A 27,896-nucleotide genomic window follows, 5' to 3' on the forward strand; every position below is an offset into this window, starting at 1 on the left:
AGCCCAGCTCTGCATCCTATCAATATCACTCTGCAAGCTTCTACAGTCCTCCACACTATCCACAACACCATCGATCTTTGTGTCATCTGCAAACTTGCTAACCCAGCTTTCCACCACCTCATCGAAGTCGTTAATAAATATCACAAAAAGTAGAGGTCCCAGAAACGATCCCTGCGGGACACCACCAGTCACAGCCCTCCAATCCGAATGCACTCCCTCCACCACAACCCTCTGCTTTCTACAGGCAAGCCAATTTTGAATCCACACGGCCAAGCTTCCCCGGATTCCTTGGCCTCTGACCTTCTGAAGAAGCCTACCATGTGGAACCTTGTCAAACACCTTACTAAAATCCACGTAGACCACATCCACTGCACTACCCTCATCAATCTTCCTGGTCACCTCCTCAAAGAACCCTATCAGGCTTGTGAGGCAAGATCTTCCCTTCACAAAGCCATGCTGGCTGTCCCTAATCAGTCCATGTTTCTCCAAATGCTCATAGATCCTATCTCTTAGAATCCTTTCCAACAGCTTACCCACCACAAGACGTAAGGCTCACCGGTCTGTAATTCCCTGGACTATCCCTGCTACCTTTTTTGAATAAGGGGACAATATTCGCCACCCTCCAATCCTCTGGTACCATCCCTGTTGACAACAAGGACTCAAAGGTCCTAACCAACTGTTCAGCAATCTCCTCCCTTGCCTCACGAAGCAGCCTGGGGAATATTCTGTCATGCCCATGGACTATTCGGATGAACAATTCTGATTTTAATTAGTCAGCTATTTGGCCCAAATATCTTTCTTGATCTGCTAGCTAGAACAGCCATTTTTTTTTTTATTATACTGACACAGTTTTTACTTGTTATGGGGCACCTATCACAATATCGACTTACCCATTTAAATCAGCTTGCAATATATCTGTATTATTAAACTCCAGCCCATACATTTATGCTTCAGCTTATGTCCTATGTATCATTAATGAAAATGATGAGCTCCAACAGATCCATCTGAGCTCCCTGTAGAGATCTTGGCCCATAATCAGATTTCATTAATTTGTGAGATTCATATTAGGGAAAGGTATGGCACTCAGTGCAAACAAAGCTCACAATATGCATAACTTTCATCTTTAAAAATTGCCTTTATTTTAGTTTACAAAATAAATTTGCTTTTACAGGCTTCTGGATATCATAAAATTGGAGATTTAACAAAGGCATAACTAGGAAAATGTAAACATCAACATTTGCAAGCAGGACTTAATGGCCTTAAATAAATGCCTATCACCTTTTCTATTAACAAATAAGTCCCCACTATACCCTATGTTTTTATAAATTTACAAATCTAGAGTCGTACTCAGTAGTGAGCAACCAGGTCATAGAAACAACACTGGAAAAATACCTGAAAAAAAACACGGTGAGATGCATAAGCAGAATTAACAAAATATTTTTCATGAATCTTACTTACCCTTTTCTTTAAACTGTAACTTGTAACTTTAGCTGGGGTGAATTGCATTTCTGAAAGTTGGAAGCAAATCTGACCCCATGCTTCATCAAAGTTTGTAATCCCACAACTGTGTATTGGAGGTAGATATTGAGAAGAATTTATACCAGTAACAGTGTCCTACACTCAATTTCATCACAACTTCCATTTTGTCCTCTATTTTGATAAGCTTAGAATCACAACAGAATCCTATTCTGTTCAAGTGTCCACAATGATGCATCATAATGACACTTTTTTAGCTGGCCTATGTAGATTTTAATACCAAAAAAAAACCCAGGGGATGAATAAGAAAATTCATGACATAAATGTATACACACAAAATGTAGTGAATAGACCAGTACCGAATCAGGTTGTAATGCAAATAGTAATAACATCATAAAACTTGCATTGACCAATGTCATACTTTCCTCACATAAGATCTGTATTTTTGCGTAATCTTTCTGACAGTGGGCATTTGAATTTTCTAGACTTAAAACTCAATGTTGAGCAAAAATATGCAAAAAGAATCATAAGGCACTCTCTGGTGTTGTGATTCATGTAATACCCATGAAGCTCTACACTTGGTTATGAGAATACCACATAACATCTTTGGCTCCTACTCCTATTTATAATTGTTTTTTTAAAACATTCCAGAACTATGAATTAATTATTTGGACAACCCTAACTCTAACACTTTGGGAAGCAGATCCACTTTCTTAAAAAAAACTATTTTTGAAATTATTGTTTATTTAAAACCTTGGATAAAACTGGAACAAGAGGATACAGCATTTGTTAAATCTGTTTTGTCACAGTAAGAACCATATTAAACAAGAATTATGCCAGAACCAGAAAATGAGAGTGAAGGGATATAAAAAAAATCCCATGGATCATCAGGAATTTTTATGCTTTTCTAGTAGCAATATGAACCTGCTAGGCCAGGGCCGAGGCAGGGATTTCAGATGCGACACTGTCCAATGGCTGCCAATGGCAATTCATTAGGGCGTCGTAGAACTCTTCACTCTGTTCCATGAATTGTGCATTAGCTTCTTCAACATCCAAGTGAGGAACTGGATCTGGAACATGACAAATGTAAGAGTGACACTTCAATATATAAGTCACACAATGAAGATGCTTTATGATCCTAGTGAGAGAAACCTTGATTTAACAGCAAAATCGCCTATTTACACTAATCCTACATTAATCCCATTTTTTAAATTCTCCCCCATATTCTCATCAATTCCCCCCAGATTCTACCACTCACCTACAAAATAGAGGCAATTTACAATGGCCAATTATCCTACCAATCATGCATTTTTCGGATGTGGGAAGAAGACGGAGCACCCAGGGGAGACCCGCATGGTCACAGGCAGAACGTGCAGACTCCACACAGACAGCACCTGAGGGCAGAATTGAACCCAGGTCTCTGGCTCTGTGAAACAATGGTTCTACTAGTTTATATACCATGTTGTTTGCAATAGTCAAAGCATCAATTGAATAAAAATAATTCAAGGCTCGCCATTCTCTTTCCTTCCTCCCAAGATCTGTGTACACACTGTCTTTTTTGCACTTCATTCCTCATTATCATTTATGTATTCCTCTGTAAATTTATTAGAGGTTGCCATTCTCTTCCATACCATGGTTCGCCTAATCATTTCCTGCGGATCTTATCCCACCTCAGAAGAAATAAGAGACCATCAGAAAAGAACTACAAGAAATGGGCAAGAAAAGCAATAGCAGTGAATGTGTGTTAAAAAGTTGGAGATAAAATGGCTAATAGTCTACAGCAATCCAATTGCCTAGAGCTTAAATTTCTTAACTGTATCTTAACTATACAATTTCTTAAATATTCTTAACTATAAAAACTACACCTCCCTTCATTAGGGACACGGAACAGAAGTCATGTAGGCATTAAGCCTATCTGCACCTTATTAGCCACAGTATTTCTATCTTTTCAGTCTCAAGTTCCAGCCATTTTTTTTTTAGCTTTCCTTCTTATGTTCCTTTGGCTTAATTCCTGGTGCTCTTCTATTCTCTTTTGAGGTTGGATTAGATTTACGGAATCTAATTTCAGAGAACTATTATCAATCACAACAAGCTGAGGAGGGAAACCATAGGATATGACAATAAAAATGAAAGGATTTCACTCCAGAGCATTCTGCTTCCATAACACATCCAGCAAACATAAAATCTTTCTATCACAAAATGTTCACGAAAATTCTTATTTCCTGCACTCATGTAACTTTGTTAAATTCTTTAGGCATAATTATAAAGTGAGCATCACCCTTTTTAAGGCATAAACTAGGGCTTAATTACCCATGATGGTGGCAATTATCTTCCCAGCAATATTCCTAGCATTACCTGGGTTAATGAAAAAGAAATCTGACTTTGGATTTAAAACAAACTAACAAGCTATTGTGCTATCCAATAACGAATAAGACATCTTATCATTTTGCAGCTGCACGCTACAGATGTAACAACTTGACCAATACATCAACAATTCACATGATTATTGCAGTACTGCTGGCATCAATGTACTCTACCTGGATTTATTATATTGTCATTACCGTATTAATAATTAAGCCAAGTTATTTGGCACAACGTGAACAAAGATTCTACACTTCGGTTTACAAACCTCCTCTGCCCATGGGTCCTAGTGCTGACCCTTCATATGTCTTCTGAGGCTAATTTAATCTGTATATTTTGGTGCCATGATGCATACCATCATAGAAATATAAGGTGTGAATGACAGTGATATCATCATTGGGTAAATACAGGACAATTTTAGGTCAGACAGTTTATACATCTACTATGATTTCAAAGTTGCAGTAAACAGCAGGGTTCAGTGGATGTTCTGCTTCCATCTCCTAACATTCTACTCGCCATCCAAAACATCAGCTGTGACTTGGTGGATGCCAGGTATCCTGCTTCCAAATCAAAACCTGGGAGTTCAAGACCTATCCCAGAGACTTGAGCACAAAATCCAAGTTGATAAGTACAGCACTGAGTATGTATTATGTTGTCAGGGATACCATCCTCAAACCAAGGAGGACAAACTTGCTGGGCGGTGGGAAAGAGTGCCAACTATTGGATAGCTCTTTCAAAGATACAGCATTGGAACAGTGGGCCAAATGGCCTCATTTACTGTATAGTTACATGAAATTGAGTTTGTAACAGTAGCAACTGCTATAATTAAATAAGGTAAAATTTGTTGCAAACAAAGTGAAATTTTATATAAAAATATGAAGCCAGTGAAGATACTAGTTTGTGTGTGATTTGAAGCATCTTTAGGTCACCTGTCTCTATGTGCTTTTTCCCTACATGCCATAATGAGTACATTTCCTAGCCTGAACCTATCTTCATGTCAAGTTTCAGTCACAGATCTTGGTTCTCTCCAGCATTCTGTATTGGTGTGGGAATACATAATATGGGAGTCTGCTCAGATAAATTAATCATTGGAAAGATCAGGAAATATAGTTGTTTAGAAAAATCCGTACATAATATATTTATTTCATTAGTGATTTGGTTTGGGGAACAGGAAAGTCCTGGATGACTTCCTTTGGTGAAAAAAGCAAGGTAGAAGACATATCGATCAATCCTATTGAGTACTGGCTGAAGTCTTATTAACGGGAGGTGGAGTGGTGACTTTGGCCGAGGACAAAGTACAACATATAACTAAAATATGTAACTGGGTCACAGTGAACCATATCACAGAAGATCCAGTAGTTTTCTACTTAAGTCCTAGACATCATATGGCATGATACATTGACCAGCACCATCCTGTGTCTGACATTCTGATCTGTAGCTTGCTTTGTCAGCAACTACTTGCTGCAGTAAAACAGAAACAAAACAAAGACTGGAAAAAAAGGAAAACAAAAGATGTTTGCAAGCAGCAAAAATCAGAACAAAGAAAGGATTTGGAAATGAGGCTATAACATGGAGAGAAGGAAATCCAAATACCAAAATAAAAACATAAGAAGAGGGTTGGGGGGGACGGAGGGACCGTGAGTTTTAAAAGTAGTAGGCAAAGGGAACATTTTGAAAAGCTTAACCTAGCACAGTAAAATCATTAAAATTTGCTACAAAGGTCCTGTGAGGGTCAGTTGACACAGAACATGAACTAGGAATCTAGAAGAATAAAGACAAAATACTCCGATGCTTAAAATCTGAAATTAAAATAGGAAACGCTTGAAATGCTGACATTTGAGAGAGAGATCCTAAGTTAGTGTGTCAGGTCAATAACCTCTCATCAGAAAAAAGTGACAAGCTTAAAGAAAAACTCCACCCTGAAATGTAAACTTTCTTCACCTTTATTTCCAATATCTACCCTTCCTTCACATTATCCATATCAGAATCTTCCCTTCAATTCCTCATTATCTCCATTTCAGGAGATAGACCAATAACCAACATTCACTGGAGTCACTACAGGTGACCTCCACATTACAGAGGAGTTGTGTTCCTAGAAAAATGTCCATATTGTGACTTTCTGTACCGTGGAATCCTATTTCCCTTTGAATCCCACCTTATAAGTGAAGATGTGTTCCTTCTACAAGGTGGTTTTCTCCCAATGGTAATGATAGTTCTGTAGCTGCTGGTTCACAGTGGGGGGGGGGGGGGGGGGTGGTGGTGGGCACTTAAGAGATTGCCTTGTCAGTTTCCAAAGCAAATCTAAGTGGCCAGTGGCTGCATTTGCAGGTGCTGGAATCTGAAGCAAAAAACAAACTGAAAGTTGGAAGGTGAAGGAAAAAAAATGGCAGATAGAGCCAAGTAGGGGGAGGGGAGAGTGGAGGTAGGTGGCAGCCTCTTGTCTCCCTATTTACCACCTTCCAGCCTTCGGTTACACTTTCAAACATATATCAAATATAGGGTAGACAGTAAAATAACCTGATGTGCTAAAAGATCCCTCATATTATCTGTGTATGCAAATTGTAAAAAAGAAAGTTGGACAAAATTTGTTTTCTTTTGCATTTTGTGCTTATTTAATTTTTTTCCCACAAAAATTTCTTAAGAGTGAGGCACAGGACTTCATCTATGAACTAGGTAACTCACAGCCTCTTAGACCCATCTGTTTTAAGATTCTACCACTCCCATTTGCACCTCTTCAACAACATTTTCTTTGTTTCTTACTCCATTATAACCACTTCGCCATGCACCATCACCCTTTTCATCATTCTGCTTTCCACACAGAATTTTTCTTTTGTTCTCCCTTTCCTCATATCTCAACATCTTAAAATTTGGTTTACCTCTTGAGTTTTTCTAGTTCCAATGAAAAGTTATTCCTTGAGACTCTACCTCTTGCTTTTTTTTTGTACACAGATGTTGTCTGACTTTCTGAGCATTTATCTAGAAAACAGCATTTGGTTTCAGGCTCTGAATATATACGTTACAATGCTCTTCATTGGGGTCTCCAACAAATATGGGGTCTCCAACAAATATGCTACATTTTGGAAGAGAACTTAACTTGCTGGATTCTTCACCCACCTTCACAAAAGGACAGCCTGATTATGGGTTGTTGTACAAAGAATTCAATTCACAGATTGAGGAACTGAGACTTGGACAAAATATGGGATTTCTTCTTTGAAATGTTCACAAAAACAATTAAAAAAAAACTGTTAACATTCACTCAAACCCAGGTAAAGAAAAATTGCCCCGTTGTGATACTTTATCTTTTTAACCACATACCTCACAACTAAGTAGTTACAACTAAAAAAAAATCAGAGGGATATTGGACACCCAGTCACTCGTAAACCTCCCGTAGGGGCTTTAGATGGGGTACCCAATGGAAACAAACTTTTTCATTGGAGACAAAAACTTACATTGTCTAGCCGAGGCAAATACACCCCGGTCAGCAGAACATGGAACAGCACTGGTGATTGTAGTCATGGAGAAGTCCTTGGCTTTGTCCACCCCATCCTCCTGGCTGAAGGAATATACCCGGAAAGGAGAGGCCTTGAGCAGGAAGAGGCATATTTCCATGATGCACTGAGCCAAATAAGTATAATCAGTGCATTAATGAGGCAGTACCAGTAAGGATCCCTTAAAGGAACAGGAATTCTATTTGGCCAGCATGATAAGTGCTTTATAATTAACTTTCAATTCTTTATTCTTAAATAAGTTCTTAAGTACCTTCTGAGGTAAAAATTTCAGGCTTGCAGTGGAACATGTGTGTTCTCTTCAAACTTTCCAAACAACAATTTAATTTTTTTTATAGATGATACTGTAACACTGTCAGACATAGTGGCAGTGATTCATACAGAGTTGAAAATGTCAGTACCTCAGTCAATCTGAGTCTGGTGGTGAATTATCTAACCTGAGCCAGGTTTATAGTCAGGGTGCTAATAAATCCTCTCCCTAGTTAGAGAGGTGAAAAATAAGCCAAGGTTTTCCACTTCTAATCACTATCCAGTGGTTCCTGCTGGAAGGTGTGTACACAGACATTAGGATTATGCTCAGCTGTGAAGTCCCCATGACTCAACAGCCTAACTCAGCCTTTTATTCAGATTCACACAGTATGAGAACCTGCCAAAGTGAGATACCACTGAGTGACTGTGCGCAAAGAATTGCAGAGATGTAAGGATATGAAGAAAAATGATAAAGATGGAAAGAATCAAGACAATGGTCAAAGACACTTCTGTATATGCACGTTTAATCCCATAGTGGAATAACGGCACTCTTAGAAGGCACAGTGTAGGTTGCACAACAGCCCTGTAATAAACTGCTCCATTACTGATATGTGCAAATGCCCGTAAGTTACAAATAATGGCAGGAAATTAAAATTAACAGAAATAGAACCTTCCAACTCAATGTAAAATGATGCTTAATATCTGTGAAAAATAATTTTCTATTCAGCAGATGCTTGAACAAATAATAGTCCCTGTTTTCCTGCAAAAGTGAGCTCAGTGAATTTAGGTACAACTTAAATCTCACATTTGAACACAAACTTTCAGTTGATAACTTCCTGCATATTTTCCCCAATTAGGACAAATTGGCAATGCACCCACCAGAAAAAGATGACCAAAACATTGTCAAATACTAGGACATCTATCTCTACACTGGACATGATGTTTCCCGTAAAGACGTGATCTTATTCTGACAGACCGGAATTAATAATGAAGAAGCAATACTTTATAAAATTACTGCTTTGAACCCCCAAAATCTGTGCAATCCCACAGCTATATCAGAATCGAACTTGATACTTGTTGATTGTCATACAAGATCTTACTTGAATGTTGGCTGTGGGATAACTCTGACAGCTGGCCTGCTGGCAAGACATCAGGCAAGCTGAGAATCAAGCAGTATGAAACTGGCAGAACAGTTCACTAGGGTAAGAACCAAACATGGCAAGGGACAAAGCCTGAATTTGTTAGAAAATTAAAATATATTGTTCAAAGTTATTAGCCTGTATTTGTGTAGTAAAATCACCATATAGCAGGATACAAAGATATAATGTAAATAGAAGTGGGGCAGATACCTAGCCATAATATCTTTTGCCTTCATGCTAATTCATTTGAGATTGAAAGAAAATCTCTCAACTGATTAGAAACAACTTTACAAAAATCAATTTATCACATATAATAATAAATGGATGTTCTGAAATATATCAGATGCTATGTATTGAGAACTAAACAAACAAGCTTAAGTATTGGGAAACATGAGAAACTTGGAGCAAATAAAAATCACCAAAAATAATACTTTTAAATAAATGTGGGACTAGTATGAAAGTTGCTTCAATCAATGAGAACAGTGACTGTCATTGATTTTAATTGAGGGGGAGGAACATAATAATTAACTTCAAGGCATGGGAAGCAGTGAAGTGGCATAAAGGTGCCAGAAAAATACCATATGGTGTATCACTTACTCCATAATTTTCTCTTTAATTTTGCACCTTTAACAAGTACATCAGAGGCAAAAGCTCCAGGAAAACCTGGATCAGTGCATTTAGGGTACTTTTCTAATGGTTTAAAGCAGTGGCAAAACCCATTGACCTGTCAGAGGTCATGGTGTCGTATAATTGTAGTCAAGGACTACAGCAAATACAGTATGTTAGAAACATATTTAAGGAAATTCTGGTGGCTTGGGCAAAATGATTTAAAATTTTCACACTGAATTGTAATTCATGTATTCCATACTCCCATTACTATACATTACCAAATCAACCACAAGGTGATTTTGAAACAAAATTCAAGGAGGAAACTGAACAAATAAAGAAATTAAGTAAGTAGCAAAATAAAGTACAAATGAAAGGCAAAAGTATGAGGTGAACAGGTCTAATTTGAAATAAGCAGAACTGATATAAAGGGTGAAATGGCTCCTCCTGTGATGAAATTATGAAATTTTTTTCTGAAAGAATAGACAAACTGTAAGAGGAAGTGTGAAAGAAAATGATAGGAGCCAGAGACAAACAAGATATCAAGAGTGGGAGGCTTTCCTATGGACTGCTGTTGCCCAAGGAGTTTACTTTCTTAAACCTTATGGACTGTAATAACTTATCAATTTACAATAAGAAAACGTACAAATCAATTAAAAACATCACTAAACTGACTTTGTAGGTTTTGATTAAACTGTATCGGACACTGAGGAGAAATGTTGACCTTACCTTCCAGAGCATCATCTCCAACTTCTTCATAACTCTGTAAACAATAAGAATTTGATTTCAAATCTACATATCCCAACATACTTCTGGTACCCTCCATATCCCAAAATACTTTGGTTATTTTGTCTGTTTGCTACCTTCCCACACAAACTCTATTTTAAACAATTTTATCAATGGTCATCAGAACACTGGACCATGTGAAATTTAGTGTTAATTTAAAAGCAACACAAATGAATTACTTTGTCAACAGTTAGGAGATGTTCCCCATAGTAGAAACGTGTGGCAGCAAAGCTTTTTTAGCAGGCTCAGAATAATACATCAAGCGGTCAAACTTTGTTGCAGTTACAAAACATCAGGGGGACAGTAGAACAATGGATAGAGTAGCATGAAGATATGCACAACAATAGTGATCCAAATTAATGATCTGGAGACAGGAATGCAAACGGGAATTTGAAAATAATCAATTGAGTAATTCTGGAATTGAAAAAATACTAGAAATGATAACTGTTAAACTACCAGATAGTCATAAAAAAATCATTTAATTCACTCATGTCCTGCAGGAAAGGAACACTGTCATCTTTATCTGGTTTTTATAACACAACAGCACTGTGGTTGACTCTGAAATGGCCAGAAAGTCACCAAAGAGTAATTAAGGGTGGGCAAGAAATGCTGGCCATGCATGTATTAAACAAAATCACCAACAAATTTAAAACTAAAACAACAAACGAAAATGAGTGCATCATTATGAGCAGTGGAAAGATGTAGTATCATGACTGAGTTGTGCACAATTTCACCCAACATGCAGGATAACACTTCTTCACCTTTAAACAAAGAATCGTTCAACCAACTTTAACACTACCCATACACTTAGCAATTATAGTGAAAAATTACTTTGTTGGAAATTAAGTTTTCCTAGTTAAAATGCATATAGAGAAAGCATAATGAAAGACAGACAATAATAAGGAAACAATGAAGAATATTTCAAAGTGCTCCCCACATTTAATAGACTATACTAAATAAAGATACCATGGAAAAAAAATTGATGTCTCTCCTATTTCTACTGATAATTGATGTTTAAATGTGGCACCCACAAGCAGGTAGCTCACATGTGATACATGATATAAAACACATACAAAATAGGAGCAGGAGTAGACCATATAGTCCCTTGGGTCTACTCTGCCATTCAGTAATTTGGCTGATTTGATTGTTGGCTTTAACCCCACTTTCCTGCAGAATCCCTGTAACCCTCAATTCTCCCACAATCCAAAAATCTTTGTCAGCCTTAATGACTCTGGGATAGAGAAATCCAAACACTCACAACCTTCTGATGAAAGAAATAACTTTGCATCTCAGTTTTAAATGGGCAATCTTTTATCCTGAAACTATACTCTTTGGTCATAGATTTTCCCCAATATGAATCATGTCCCCCCTTTCACGTCACCTCATATTTCAATATCACTTCTCATTTTTCTAAACAGTACTCATTCTTCTAATCCAGTCATTGGATACAGTACTCCAAGGGTTGTCTCACTAAAGCCCTGTTGTAGCAAGGTTTCTCTACTCTTTCTATTCTAACCTCTTAAAATAAAGGCCAACAATTCGTTTACCTTCCAAATTAAAATGTTACACCTGCATGTTAATTTCTGTTTTTTGAGCACATACACCCAGATCTCTATGAATGCCAGCAATTATTAGAGTGATACCATCTAAATAATATTCTGCTATACTATGCTTCCTGGTAACGTGAATAGAACATTTTCCTGCATTATCCTCCATTAGCCATCGTTTTGTCCATTCACTTGATCTGTCACATGGCCTCCAAATTGTTGAATAATCTCCAAACTGAACATACAAATTTAACTAATATAATTTATAGCTGCCTTTATTCACAATATTTATAAACTGATGCAGGAGATTGGTAGATAGCAAGAACAAAATCAACCCACAGTGATAAAGACAAACAGAAGAAAATTAACAGGGCTTATGTAAATGAGAACAAAATATTCAAGAATAAAATATTTTTGATCAACCTAACACATAGTAGGGCTGGAGATGGTGGTCTAGTTCTCTAGCTTTTTGATGACTTTACCTGCATGGTACTTGGTGTATAACCATATTGTTGGTAGCTGTAGCTGTAACTGCCAGTGTACTGATCATATCCCCAATGAGTATAGTAATTCTGGTATGGTTGGTAATACTGGCTGTAGTTGTAGGTATATGTCTGACTGTAGTCAGGTGGCTTCACTACACGATTTCTGAAAGTTAAAAGTAATTTTACTTGTTACCTTATGGTAAAAAGATGCAAGGTTATGTATGCTAAATAACTGAGATCTCACCAGTATAAAATTATTGTTGGCTGTATGTTCTAGTTACTAAAAAAAAGAATTAAGTGCTTTTAAATGTAGACATAACAGCAAAACACCTTTTAAGCTCAGTCTTGACTATAATTGCTGCCTCTGAAACTTGGATATAATTTTGCTAATTAAATGTTGTAACACCCACTGAAGTACACTTCTGTGAAATGCACTCTTCTACAGAACCTCAGCTCTTATCACTAATCAATATAAAATGTTCTGGCTCTACGCACATTAGTGTTAAAGCACATATTCTAAAGTATTCTTCACAGCTTCTAACCACTCCACTAAAACTAATCATTGCAGGTAAGACCTTTTGAGATACTAATATATTTGAGTGGCACAATGCAATTAATCTACCGCAGTGCTTTCTACAACTACTTAACTAGATGTAGACACTGCCACAAATTTTTCTAAAGGACTACATTAAATCCAATAGTAGAGATAAAAGGTTCAGAAGGATAGTGTAGAAAGTGCAACGCCCAACCTTTGTGGTTCTCCAATGTTGCTTACGTTTTTGGTATTGCCACACTCAGCCTTAAAGCTTTCCCTCCGATGCCAATAGCACCTTGACACTCAGAAAGTGCACGCTTCTGTTCAGCTTCATCTGAGAATTTCACAAAGCCGTAACCTCTAAAAAAAAAAGGGGGAAAATAATCATGTTTTATCTCTAACCTGATTACTTTGCAATGGGTATGACAGCTTTTGGATTGGATGATTCAAGTCCCTCTGATATTTTACCATGCAAGCCAAAACACTGTGCTTTATAATATAGAGCATCTCTCCTCCATTATATAGGACTGTGTTGGAAATGCATTGGGGATTGGATATGTGAAGGGGACAGAACAAAAATGGGAAAGGGTAGTCACAAAGAAGATGGCGCAGAGCAGTGGATGGTGCAGAGGGGAATCAGTGAGCAAAATGGGAATCTGAAGGGTTGTATGGGGAAGAGTAGGTTGTGCAGATGATTAAGTAAAGGGTGTCAAGCAGAGGGAAGGGATGATTGAGTAGTTTGGGGTGAAAAGCATCAAGGGAATGTTAAAGAAACTATCTGGAGGGAGATGGACCTATCTGAATCTGACAACAGCCCAGATAAAGCAAAGCCCTTTAACCAAGGCTACAGCAGTCCTCAACCCTCAAGTTAAGGGTTGTTTCAAAATCCTCTCAAACCTAGTGGGTATAGTAGAATATTTGCCTTCAAAGCACATGCCTGGGGTTCCATGCAAGAAACATCACACCTTCAACAATTTCAGCCCATGGTCTTCACAGATTTGCAATTAGCTAAGGAACAGCGAGAACATACAAACTCCACACAAAAATACTGTGGGTCTGAATTGAACCTGGGTCACTAGCTGTGAGACAGCTGCATTACTTGCAGCAGCACCATGTTGTTCCTTGGTGTCAACCCATCAGGCTGGTGTGATTGATGGCTAGTGGCTATGATAAACAGCAAGTGTCAACTTATATCCTGTCTGTGCCACACTATTTACAATACCAATGCACTGTGTTGCTCCATCCATACACAGTATCAATCATTTAGAATATTTGGCTTCAAGATATCACAAGAAAGGTTATTGACTATTATGACCACTTCTAGAATATGGATGGCATAAAGAGAAACTCTAACACAAAGAACATTGAACTTAACGTTAATAAAAATCTATAACCAGTACATACTTGGAATTTCCCAGATTGTCCAGTACCACTTTTCCTCCTCTACACGTGGGATACTTTTCAACAAAAAACTCGTAAAGCATTCCATCATCCACTTCTGGTGTTAAATCTCCAACAAACAATGAATATTCAGGACTAGACAAAATATATGAAGAACATTTATCCTCAAGCATTAAACATGCATTCAAGCATCTACCATGAATATGACCCCAAATATGTCAAACTAGAGAGAAATTCTGCTTAATTTTCAGCAATAGTGTGAAAACATACATGAACATTGCTGAGAAATTCAATACATCTTGTTTCATTAATAATTTAAATTGTCTTACAGCATGTTTTAATTCAACTAATGGTTGGTTTTCATACTTAGGCACTGGTTTTAACTGTTCACCTCAGCATATTGCTCTTGGTCATCAGAAATTGACATAGAAATTACATTTTACTGAAATTTGTCATTGCTGAATAAAATCAACATCTCTTTACATCGGCCATGAGTATGAATACCACCACAATTTTTCTAAAAATATAACAACTACTTACCCATATGCAGGTAAAAATCCTAAGGTACTTTACAGGAATCTAATCAAACAAAAATTGACACCAAGCCACAGCAGGAGATGTTCATGGGGGATAATTAAGTGGTCAAATAGATAGACTTTAAGGAGCCTTAAAGGAGAGAGAAATATGAAGGATTAGGGATGGAAATCACAAAGGCTCAGGCCAGATAACTAAAGACATGACCACTTAGGGTAGGGTAAAGGCAGGTCTGGATAGGTAAAAGATCAGGATTAGGGGAAAACAGGATATTGGGTCTGGAGGAGTTAACAGAGAAAATCAGATACACCGCCTTAGGTAATGGATGAATGAAACATGACGCTAACTAATACATGAGCCAAAGTGAATGAGCAGAGAATGAATGACAGGATGTTGACCAGGAGAGCTTGGACTACTTCTGGAGTTAAGAAAGGCATAGAGAGGAAAGTTTCAAAAGCAGATGGGCTGAGGCGTGGATAGAGATGAGCAATACAAGGCAGTCTTTGTAGCTGTGAAAAATACGTGGTCAGAAGTTCAGCTGAGGCAAATAGGATGCCATGGCTGTAAAATATTTTTACTGAGGTCTAGTTCAGCCTGAGGCAGTTGCCAGGAACAAAAGATTTGATAATGAGAGAACATTTTCCTTGGCCCTGGCTTAAACAAACAATGAATTCTACCTTCCTGAAGTTCAACTGATGGATGTCAGACAGAGAGTCTAATGACATCCTATGACTGCAATATCCACAGAGTTTAATGAGTAAGGAATTCTGGAAGGTTACGATAACAATATGAGGATCCAGAAGTTGGTGTTGCAGGAGCCTCAGCCTCTGCACTTGTCCAAGGGGTGCAAAGTTCTTGCATCTTTTGTGGATTAGGGACTGAGACTGCAATCACCTCTTTCACATCCCCTTCCTGGTGGTGCTGCCACAATGTTGAACCCTTAATTCTAATTCTTCCATTATTGTCACTTTAGCACTTCTTTTTGCACAACTTCAGTTTGCACTACCATACTTTGCACCGTTCCGTTGTTCTGCACTTGTCACTATATTTATTGTTGTATTTATTATTGCCATGTATACTGTGAACTTCACCTGAGCAAGGAAGTTCATTGCACCCTGGTGTGTATGACAATAAACTAATCTGAATCTGAAAGGATGAGCAAACTGACCACAATAATATGGTACCGGGAGGTAATAATAGTTGGGTAAGTGAAAAGGAATGTAGTGGTGAGACAAGAGACTGGAGATGCTGGAATATGGAGCAACAAACAATCTGCTGGAGAAACTCAGTGGGTCAAGCAGCATCTGTGGGAGGAAAGGAATTGTTGACGTTTTGGGTCAAAACTTTGCATTAGGAATGTAGTGGTAAAGGGAGACAGTATTGTTAGTGGAATACATGAGTTTCAAAGACTGTGTTTACTTCCTAGTCCCACAGTTAAGGACATCTGATTAAGTCTAGCTCTCCAAGTTCAAGAGGAAAGGGCAGATCCAGTTGTTCTGATTCATGTGGGATCCAATGGCATAAATATGACAAAGAAGGAGATTCTATTGAAGGAATATGAGAGCTAGCATCTGAATTAAAAAGCAGAACCACTAAGGTAATAATCTCTGAATTACTCTCCGAGTTGCATGACAATTGGAATAGGGTAAATAAGACTGCTGAATTCAATGTATGGCTCAATGATTGTTGTGGGAGAAATGGGTTTCAATTCATGAGGTACTGGGGAAAGGGGAAGCTGTTCTGTTGAGATGGGCTTAATTTAAAATCAGACTGGGGTCAGTGTCCTAGCAAATCAAGGAATTGGAATTGTTGATAAGGCTTTAAGCTAAGTAGTAAAGTAAATGTTTTAGTGAGAGGAAATTCAGAAAGTTAAAGAAAAAGATGTTGGGTTCTCAGATATTGAAGGAATCAAGGGCTTATGGGGTTGGTGAAGGGAATGTCGACCAAGGGTGAAAAATCTGTCATAATCTTATTGAGTGGCAGGGCACGCTCAACAGGCTGAATGGCCTACTCCTGCTTTTATTTCTTATACCCTTATAACACAGAGACACTGGAGAGGTCAAGATATCTCGGGCTAAAATACAGTGTTTTCAAATTACTTATAGAACCTAACATCATGTTCTTGGATGATGCCAGCAAGGATGGATCCCTGGTTGACTCTAGAGGAAGTGGTGCAGGAACAAGGAAAGCCATTGCTGGATATTCTTTGGCTATGACTGTATACCAAGGAATGGAAGCAGGCAGGGTAATCCCAGTCAGCTGAACAACAATGTAGAAAAATTGAAGGAGGATGGTATGTTCAATAATTTCAAAGACCACAGACAGGCCAAGAAGAATGAGTAGGAAGAAAACACCTTGGTTACAAGACAATAAGGATGTCATTTGTAAATTTCTTTAGAGCTATCTCAATTAGTTATTTCATTTAGACTGGCACATGAACATGCATGGAATGGAGGTAAACAAAAAGTAGCTGGGATATCTTTGCAGTCCAGCATGATCCTTGAGTTGTGAACGATTGTGATATGGAGGAATACATGTTTTGATCATGATGTAAACCATTGTGGCCCATATAAATTCAAGTCTGCCCACTTAAACTTAAGGAAGCAAAGGTGGATCCTGTCCCAAGGGGAGCAATGTGGCTAGGAGACAGTAAGGATTTTTTCTGGTGTTTAAGTCCATCAAAGACACAATTAAAGGAGCAATTGAACTTATCAACAATTGTAAAAGTCCAGTAATAAATTACCTGTTATCTGGCTGCTTTCCATAAGTGGCATAGTTAAGCTTAAATCTTCTGGGCTGCTAGCAAAAAAACAATTTGTTATATGTGGTAATGTAGTTTGATTTTAATTAACAAGTGACAGTATATCTGAGCCTTAGGAATGGTTACGACCGTAGTAAGGCCTCAGAAAATTATTCTATTATAGGGTATTACTGTAAAATTCAGACAATATAGCATCCAATTATTTTTTGGAAACCTTGATGGTTTGGCATCCAGCTCACTCATTAGTCTGGAATGTAAGATGGGGGTCCAGATTGCAAGCGAGGTGCAAGGCCAGAGCATGAAGTCCAGAGTGGAGCCAGGGACGGGACCTGGATTGTGGGACAGGTATGTAGCAAGAGCCAGGGTTGGGCTAATGGAATGCCAGAAGTCAGGAACGTAGGTAGGCTTGTAGCTGGAGCTGAGGTCATGAATGCTTGTATATTTCCTGCTCCCTTTAAATTCATCACTTCACTGGAAAGTTTATTATACTACTGTATAACTTATTAAAATAGTAAAATATAAGCACCTTATAAGAGGAATAACATCCAATAGTCTGGAAAATCTGCTAGTCTAGCACTGGTAATGGATTATCAGAGTTATGCTCCAGGTATTTATTCTCAATTTTATACACCTCCCACCATCACTTAATTCTGTCAGTGGCCTCATACAGCATTATATCTGTGCTCACATCTCTCACTTCAGACCTTGTTCCAATTCCTCTTCATTTCAGTGTCTGCCTTCTGGGATCCTCCTGAAATCTTCTCTCTCTTGCTTTCAAGGGATTTTAATTTCATCCCATTCTTTAGAGTCCTTCCCTTCATTACCCTGCTACTAATATCTTCCTCGTGTGTATTATATTTATTTCGGCCTTGGAATTATAAGATATGCAAGGCAGCTATAGAAATACAAATTACAAAACTTGATTTTTCTGAAGTACAATGTGGTGCTGAAATCTCATCACCACTCCGTTTAATTCCAAATTCGGCCATCAATCACCCAATTTTGCAGTAAAAGATAAAACGTGGGTTAGAATTGCAGTGTTATATTCATAGACAGACACAGCATGGAAACAGGCCGTTCAGCCCAACAAGTCCACACCGACCATCCACCACGCAGTTACATTAATTCTACACTAATCCCATTACATTTTTTAGCATATTCTCCCCCACATTCTCATCTAACTCCCCGAGAATCCACCACACTAGCAGCAATTTACAGTGGGCAATAAACCTGCACAGGCACAGGGAGAATAGGCAAACTCTGCATAGAAGGTACCAGAGGTCAGATTGAATCTGGGTCTCTGGTGCTATGAGGCAACAGCTCCACTAGTTGTGTCACATGTGCCATATTTTTTGGGCAATATTTGTGCAATAGGCAATCCCCAGCATGTCCTTTAACAAATATCACTGCAATTTAAACAGATCAATGTCAGATGGATAGAAATGGATGGATGGATCAGTACGTGGAACTATGATGTTGTGGCCATAACAGAGACTTGGTTGAGGGAGGGACAAGAATGGGTGTTTAACGTTCTAGGGTTACAATGTTTTAGAAAAGATACAGAGGGAGGTAAAGGGGTGGGGGGGAGGTCAAGTTGCACTACTAATCAGGGACAATATCACAGCTGCACTCAGAGGGGACATAATGGAGGGCTCATCCACTGAGTCTATATGGGTAGAACTCAAAAATAAAAAGGTGCAATCACTCTGATGGGATTATACTACAGAACTCCCCAACAGCCACCAGGACATTGAGGAACAGATATGCAGGCAGATTAGGAAAACTAACAGGGTTGTTGTTGTGGGAGACTTCAACTTCCCTAACATAAACTGGGACCTCCTTAGTGTAAGAGGTTTAGATGGGGCAGTATTTGTTAGGTGCATCCAGGAAGGTTTCTTAAATCAATATGTAGATAGTCCAACGAGAGGAGGGGCCATACTGGACCTGGTGTTGGGTATCATGGCTGGCCAGGTGACCGACCTTTCAGTGGGAGAACAGTTACGGAACAGTGACCACAACTCGTTAAGTTTTAAGATAGCTATAGATAAGGATAAGTATGGACCTTGCAGGAGAGCATTAAATTAGAGCAGGGCAAATTACAAGAGCATTAGGTAGGAACTAGGGAATTAATTGGGAACAGCTGTGTTTGGGCAAGTCCACATCTGACATGTGGAGGGTACACAACTATACAGAGTATAGGACAGGTACATTCCAATAAGAAGGAAGGACAAGGATGGCAAGGTAAGAGAACCTTGAATGTTGAGAGAAGAAAAAGGAAAAGTATGTTAATCTTAGAAAGCTAGGATCAAACAGAGCACTTGCGAATTATAAAGAAGCCAGAAAGGAACTCAGAAAGGGAATTAGGAAGGCCAGGAGGAGCCATGAAAAGTCCTTGGCAAGTAGGATTAAAGAGAATCCTAAGGCATTCTATACATATATCAAGAGCAAGAGGATAACTAGGGAGATGGTTGGACCACCTAAGGATAAAGGGGGGAACATGTGCTTGGTAGTGGAAGACGTGGGTGAGGTCCTTAATGAGTACTTTGCATCAGTATTTACCAAGGAGAAGGACATGGACAATAGGGAGGTCAGTGTGGAACATGCTAATGTGCCAGGACATTTCGAAATAAAGGAGGAAGTAGTGTTGGGTCTCTTAAAGAGCATCAGGGTGGATCAGTCCCCAGGGCCTGATGGGATATACCCCCGATTATTGAGAGGCAAGAGATGAGATTGCTGGAGCCTTGAGCAATATCTTCGTGTCCTCTCTAGCCACAGGCGAGGTCCCGGAGGACTGGTGAGTAGATAACGTTGTTCCATTATTCAAGAGGGGAAACAGGGATAATCCTGGTAACTATAGACCAGTGAGTCTCATGTCAATGGTAGGGAAGTTACTGGAGAGGATTCTTAGGATTTATGAGCATTTGGAAAACCATAGCCTAATTAGGGACAGTCAGCATGGTTTTGTACAGGGCAAATCATGCCTTACTAACTTGATTGAGTTTTTTGACGAGGTGAGGAGGGTGACTGATGAAGGAAGAGCTGTAGATGTTGTCTATGTAGATTTTAGTGAGGTGATTGGCAAGGTACCTCATGGGAGGCTCACCCAGAAGATTAAGATGCATGGGATCCACAGTGAATTGGCTGTTTGGATTCAGAACTGGCTTGCCCATAGAAGACAGAGGGTAGTGGTCGATGGGACTTATTCTAGCTGGAGGTCTGCAATTAGTGGTGTTCCTCAGGGATCCATACTGGGACCTCTGCTGTTTGTGATGTATATAAATTGACCTGGATGAAAATGTACATGGGTGGGTTAGTAAGTTTGCAGTGATATGAAGATTAGTGTTGTGGATAGCATAGGAGACTGGTAAAGGATACAATGGGATATAGATCAGTTGCAGATATGGGCGGAGAAATGGCAGATGGAGTTCAACCCAGCCGCATGTGAAGTGTTACACCTTGGGAGATCAAATGTAAAGTGACAGTACACTGTTAATGGCAAGACCCTTAACAGTGTTGATGAACAGAGGGATCTTGGGGTCCAAGTTCATAGCTCCCTGAAAGTGGCTACACAGGTTGATAGGGCAGTAAGGAAAGCACATGGCATGCTTGCCTTCATTAGTCGAGGCATTGAGTTCAAGAGTTAGGAAGTTATGCTGCAACTTTATAAAACTTTAGTTAGGCTACATCTGGATTATTACATTCAGTCCTGGTCGCCCCATTATAGGAAGGATGTTGAGGCTTTGGTGACGGTGCAGAAGAGGTTTACCAAGATGCTGCCTGGATTAGACGGCATGTGTTATGAGATAGGTTGGACAAACTAGGGTTGTTCTCTCTGAAGAGGCGAAGGCTGAAGGTAGATCTGATAGAGGTTTATAAGATTATGAGAGGCATAGATAAACAGCCAGTATCTTTTCCCCAGGGTTGAAATGTTTAACATCAGAGGGCATGCATTTAAGATGAGAAGGGGTAAGCTCGAAGGAAATTTGCAGGGCAAGTTTTTCTACACAGAGAGTGGTGGGTGCCTGGATTGAGCTGCCTGGGGTGATGGTGGAGGCAAATACAATAGGGGCGTTCAAGAAGCTCTTAGATAGGCACATGAATGTGAGGGAAATAGTAGGATATGGACACTGTGTAGGCAGAAGGGTTTAGTTTAGTTGGGCATTTTATTACTAATGTAATTGGTTTAGCAGAACATGTGGGCTGCAGGGCCTGTTCCTGTGCTGTGCTGCTCTGTGTTCTAAAAATATTCTTTAGTAATCAAAATATCCAACTGTCGGAACATGAACTCCGAGGATCCAAATACAGATTTACAACTGAGTTGCAAACTAAAGTAACATCACCATGCTATACACAATAGTTTTATTGAATTGATTTGTCTATTCTCTCATAGTGGTATCTCTTTGATTAACACCTCGACCTAAATACTTACAGGTGAAGCACCTGGAAGTTTTTTCCCATTGATCTTAAGCAGACATCGTTCTGCGGTAGCCTGGTCCGCAAACTCCACAAAGCAGTAACCTGCTGGCGTCCTGAATGTAAAAAAAATAGTTAAAATCTGAATCATCATATCAGCCTAAACAATTCATGTTACACAATAATCACAAATGTTATTAACTGTTACCTAGACCCAACAGGGATAGGGTCCCCCTTGTCCTCACATTTCATCCCACCAGCCTACATATACAACACATCATTCTCCGCCACTTCCTCCATCTCCAGCAGGACCCCACCACCAAGCACATCTTCCCCTCCCCACCCCACCTGACCCCTTTCTGCATTTCGCAGGGACTGCTCTCTCTGCGACTCCCTAGTTCACTCCTCCCCCCTCCCAATCCCACCCCGGGAACTTTCCACTGCCCCTGCCATAGGTGCAATACCTGCCCCTACATCACCTCCATCCAGGGACCCAAACAGACCTTTAAGGTGAGACAGAGATTCACCTGCATCTCCTTTAATATCATCTCCTGCATTCGGTGCTCCAAGTGTGGCCTCCTCTACATTGGTGAGACCAAACGCAGACTAGGTGACCATTTTGCTCTGTCTTGTGCTTTGTCAGTAACCGCGATCTGCATCTCCCCGTTGTCAATCACTTCAACTCCCCCTCCCACACTATCACTGATATGTCAGTCCTCGGCCTCCTCCACTGCCAGGAGAATTCCAAGCGTAAACTGAGGGAACAGCACCTCATTTTCCGTCTTAGAACATTGCAGCCTAACGGCATGAACATTGAGTCTCCCACTTTAAGTAATCCACCACCCCCCCCCCCCCCACCATGCTTCTTCTCTTCTTCCCTTTCCTAGCTTTTTTTTCAACCTTTTTTTTTCCTTTCTCTCCTTACCTTTGAGCCATCCTCTGGTGGATCTGCTCTCCCCTACTCCCCCCCACCTGCCTATCACTATCTCTTACCTGCATCTACCTATCACCACCCTGTGCCCACCCTGTCTCCCCTCTTTTGTCCACCTATCACTGCTCTGCTTTTCCCTCCTATATATTGGGCTTCCCCTTTTCCTATCTTCAGTCCTGAAGAAGGGTCCTGACTCGAAATGTTGCCGGCCTGCTTTTCTCCACAAATGCTGCCTGGCCTGCTGAGTTCCTCCAGCATCATAGTGTTTCTTTTTATCAACTGTTAACATGAGATTATGAAGTGAATAATGCAATATCTAAGAGGATCTAATTAAACGCTTACCCAATTTATAAATTGTTATTCTTCACAACATGCAATAAGAAAGAAAGAATTTGTATTGATATGGTGTCTTTTTAAGCTTCAGGTCATCCAATGTTTTCCAGCCAATGAATCATTTTCAAAGTGAAGCTACTATTGCAATGTAGGAAGAAGCAGCAACCAATTCAAAGTCTCACAAAAATAAATTACATAGATGACCAAACAATCTATTTTAGTGATGATATTGGTGGATAAATATTGGCTGAGATGCATGGAGAAATCTTTGCATAGAATGCAGCACCTCCTTTATTTAATATCCTATCTAAAAGACTGAACCCTTAATGTTCTGACTTAGTAAGTGATAGTGCCTTAAATAAGCCCGAAGGTGAATAGGCTTAGAGGATGATTGACATAAAAGAAAGTTCCTGTTGTAAAATAATATAAATTTTGAAGGGCATACAGAATAAGAGTAAGCCAAATGGTCTTTCATTCCTGCTTCACCATTCAATTAGATGACCTTCAACTCCTGTTTAACTTTCTTGACCATTCCCTATAATCCTTGATTTTCTTATGGTCCAAAGATCTATTTATCTGAACCTTAAATATACTTAAATGCTTAGCATCCAGAGCCCTCTTAGAGAATTCCAAAGATTCACAAGCCTGAATTAAGAAATTCACCTTGATCTTAAGTGGCTGGGTTCCATTACGAGACCTCCGAGCTAGGAGTTACAACATCTTATCTGTCAAACCATGTCAAAATCCCGTTTTTCCAGAGATCATGTCATTTTCTTCTTCAGAGAGTATAAGACCAATTTCCTCAATCATTTCTCATAAGCTAACCCCTTGATCCCAGGGATCAATCTAATAAACAGTCATTGTACTACATCAGCATAGTTTTGGACAGTAGGAATCACTGTGTATACTGCACTTTTAAATTGTCTTGCCAAAACTTGTGATTCATTACATTTAGCTGATTTCAGATTGTAATGTGTATAATTCAAGGGGACACAAAAAAAAACTCCTAGGATCTATAAACTGTTCAACTTACATTAAATATCAGCCAACGTGCAATGCTAGCACTCTCATCAGAGTCAGAAGGTTGTGGATTTAAACTCTACAGATTTGAGCGTAGTATTTTAATCTAATTTAGCAAATTTCTGAGGGTTTGCTGTACAGTTGGAAGCACTGTCTTTTTGAGGAGATCTCAAACCTAGGTTCTATTTCTCTATTCACTAAATATGCAGCCATTTGCAATTTTGTGAGAACATTTGAAGAGCTGGGGAGTTCTGACAGGGTCCTAATTAATATGTGTTCCTCAATCTACATCAAAATAACATTCTGATAACTTATCTCATTGCTATTTGTGGAACCTATGCAAATTGGGTGCCATATTTCCCCACGTTACGAATGTGCCTACATGTCATTTGGTGTTTAATTGGATTTGAAGTGTTTTGGAGGGTAATGAAATTAACTATGTATTGGGAGATTTTTCTTCCTATAACTTATCAAGAGGACATTTTGAAACTTTATATACTCAAAGAAGAACATGATTTATACAATTAGCTCCCCTTAATTGAATTGAATAAATTGTAAACTATTTTACATTTAAGTTAACCTTTCTTTTTACTTTATCAATGCAGTTACAGCAACTGATTCAGCTTTCCAATATGTATACTTTTAAGTTTTATTATTCTAACATCGCCTTTTGTGGTAACTCAACATGCTCACCTTCACTGGGATTTTACCCTGTGAGATGATGATGATGCAACTTGAATATATAAATCAATAAAATTTACCAATAATAAAACGATTTACCAATTTAAAATTATGATGTCCAATATTATAATATTTTGATAAATAATTTATTCACGAAATAGAACAATTACTCTTACCCAGTCACTCGGTTACGAATAATTTTTACACTCATTACAGTTTCACCCATTGTGGCAAATGCCCTTGAGATGAAATTTTCATCCATGTAATTTTCCAACTGCAAAAAAGTACAGAATTAGGCGAATGTTATTTCAATATTTAACAAATTAAGACATATTTATATTTAGTAGTTTCAATTTTGGATTTTTTTTGTTCAAACTCTAATAACTGTCTAATTATTCCAGTTAAAAATACCAGGGATGCAGGTGACTAAAAGAATGGGCTTCTCTTTTTTACATCTTGATCTTTTAAATGTTTCCATTCATTATTCCAGAACAAAACTATCACTTAAAAAGCAATTGCTAAACTATATTTTTACTGGTGGGGGATTCTCCTAATGACAAGACCCACTTAACTTTCTCCATTTGCTGCTCCTTTGGACAACACGCGTTTCTGCATCGAGGTGGAAATGGCCATTCTACACTGAGGCCTCTTTCAACCCTGTTCTTAATCATTTGGCAGGACATACAGAACGGTGACCTGTCTTAAACCCACCCTTCTGTGCAGTCACCTGCCTGCTCCATGAATTCCTGCATCCAAGATTGTGAAATGAAGGAGTCTGAATTAGTGTCCAAAACACACTAGTCTATATGGTGTTTTACATTATAGTTTCTTAAAAGTCCCAAAATAGATAGCTTACTTAACAGCCTTTACTTTCAACCATAAACTACATAGCCAAGTAGTATGATGTTAGAACATTTCAGTACTTTACTAAGGGAAATCAGTAGATCAGCTGTCACCCTCTTAGCTGAGCAAGGTGAGAAAATGTACTCAAATACATTTTGAGAGACAAGATGGTGATTACATTCTACATTAACAATTCAGAGAACAAGGGTCTGAAATCCACCATGACAATTATGAAAATTGGAACTCAGTTTTAAAAAACTTGGCACCAATACAACTGTCGCTCTGTTATAAGAAATTAAATAGGTTCACTAATATCCTCACCCCCAGCCTGACCTATAGCACTCTTGTTCAAGAATTTAGTGGTTGACTTTGTACAGTACCATAGCTAATATAACCATTGCCTCACAGCACCAGAGGCCCAGGTTCAATCCTGACGTCAGGTCCAGTCTTTGTGAAGTTTGCAGGTTCCCCCTGCGTTCATGTGTATTTCCTCCGGGTGCTCGGTTTTCCTTCCACATCTTAAAGATGCGCAGGTTGGTAGGTTAATTGGCCGCTGTAAATTAACCCTAGTGTGTCAGTGAGTGGTAGCACCTGGGACGATTTTATGAAAATGTGGGAAGAATCAAAAATAATGGGATTAGAGTAAACGGGTGGTCGATAATTAGTGTGGACTTGGTGGGTCAAAGGATCTGTTTCTGTGCTCTATCACTCTATGATTCTGAAGGTCTGGCAACTCACAGTCAAGATGCCTAAAAAAGCCATGGTTATTTTTAAATTGCAGACCCTCTGGATTGATTGGTGAGACTTTTTTTGCATTAGCCATCCTCTGACTTCCAAAAGAGACTGACAACTTATCAGTGGTACTGTAAGAAGTCAGTTGAACATATTTTTTTTACAGTAAACTTATGCATGTTAGCATTGGGCAACCTCATCCTTACGTGATCCAGAGCCAAATTTTCAACAGATTACCAGGTGGACAGAGAAAACAGTGGATTATCAGAGTTAGGGCAGGCACGGCAGTGTAGCGGTTAGCGTAATGCTTTACAGTGCCAGCAACCCAGGTTCAATTCTGGCCGCATTCTGTAAGGAGTTTGTATGTTCTCCCTGTGTCTGCATGGGTTTCCTCCAGGTGCTCTGGTTTCCTCCCACATTCCAAAGATATACTGGTTAGGAAGTTGTGGGCATGTTATGTTGGCGCCGGAAGCGTGGCGACACTTGTGGGCTGCCCCCAAAACACTCTATGTAAAAGATGCATTTCACTGTGTGTTTCGATGTACATGTGACTAATAAAGATATCTCATCTTAACTAAAAGAAATTAGATATGTCTTTTAGATAATCCAGTATCTAACCATTCAGAAATCCCAATGCTTCTGCATCTGGCTCACCAGATGTTTTCAATTTCTATTAACCAGGTCCTAGCTCCCTGAGAACTCGCCGGGGCCCCCGGTTCCCACTCTCCCTCTCCACTGGCTGGGTTCACTAAACGTTATCATGACATCGGTCATTCTCTCTTCTCTCCTCTTCCATCAGGTAGAAGACACAGGAGCCTGAGGGCACGTACCACCAGACTTAAGGACATCTTCTACCCCACTGTGATAAGACTATTGAATGGTTGCCTTATAAGATGAGAGGGACTCTGACCTCACGATCTACCTTGTTGTGACCTTGCACCTTATTGCACTGCACTCTCTCTGTAGCTGTGACACTTTACTCTGTACTGTTATTGTTTTTACCTGTACTGCCTCAATGCACTCTGTACTAACCCACTGTAACTGCACTGTGTAACGAATTGACCTGTACGATCGGTTTGTAAGACAAGTTTTTCACTGTCCCTCGGTACAAGTGACAATAATAAACCAATACCAATGCAAAAGTGTGGAGGAGTGTTCAATGACATCCGATAATCTGGGACATCTGCTGGTTCGGCACCAACACCCCCGACACCGTCAGATTCAGGGAGCCCAGCCGGTGCCTTGCTGGGGCTGCCACCGGGAGGCCGCGGCTCCCCGAGGGGTGGGAGGTGCCCCGGACCGCCCGCGGCCCCCGACTGACAGCGGCAGCCGCCAATAACCCAGGCAACGCGGCGCCCTCCCGTCCCGACTCACATCGCCCATCCACAGGCTCCGCGACATCTTCCTCGCTCCTGCGCTTTATCTCCCCCTCTCTCGATTTCTCCTCGGGGCAGTGAGGTGCATTCAACGGGGGGAGGGAGGAGGGAAGGCGAGACAAACGGCGGCCCGGCCCCTCGACCTCGCCTTCCGCCTGAGCGGTGATCAGCGACGCTCTCC

The 27,896-nt window shown here is 39.6% G+C and overlaps 1 protein-coding gene across 4 annotated transcripts; it reads right to left on the reverse strand.

Moving 5' to 3' along the window:
- Nucleotides 1–1,115: 1,115 nt before the first annotated feature.
- On the reverse strand, nt 1,116–27,896 carry LOC127581692 (tRNA selenocysteine 1-associated protein 1-like). Of its 4 annotated transcripts, none has more exons than XM_052036322.1 (10): nt 27,714–27,888; nt 24,941–25,038; nt 21,816–21,915; nt 17,369–17,424; nt 14,095–14,226; nt 12,931–13,050; nt 12,153–12,318; nt 10,067–10,100; nt 7,287–7,419; nt 2,410–2,546 (listed from the first exon to the last, which is right to left on the reverse strand). In XM_052036322.1, the coding sequence occupies exons 1-9, from the start codon at nt 27,738–27,740 to the stop codon at nt 7,316–7,318; spliced, it is 837 nt and encodes a 278-aa protein (XP_051892282.1). In that variant the 5' UTR covers nt 27,741–27,888; the 3' UTR covers nt 2,410–2,546; nt 7,287–7,315. The 4 variants fall into 4 exon arrangements, with proteins under 4 accessions (XP_051892279.1, XP_051892280.1, XP_051892282.1 ...); XM_052036321.1 differs by having other exon boundaries at nt 7,287–7,452; XM_052036319.1 differs by lacking the exon at nt 7,287–7,419 and having other exon boundaries at nt 1,116–2,546; nt 27,714–27,896.

The sequence above is a fragment of the Pristis pectinata genome, chromosome 22, assembly GCF_009764475.1.
Source record: "Pristis pectinata isolate sPriPec2 chromosome 22, sPriPec2.1.pri, whole genome shotgun sequence".
NCBI classification, from domain to species: Eukaryota; Metazoa; Chordata; class Chondrichthyes; order Rhinopristiformes; family Pristidae; genus Pristis; species Pristis pectinata.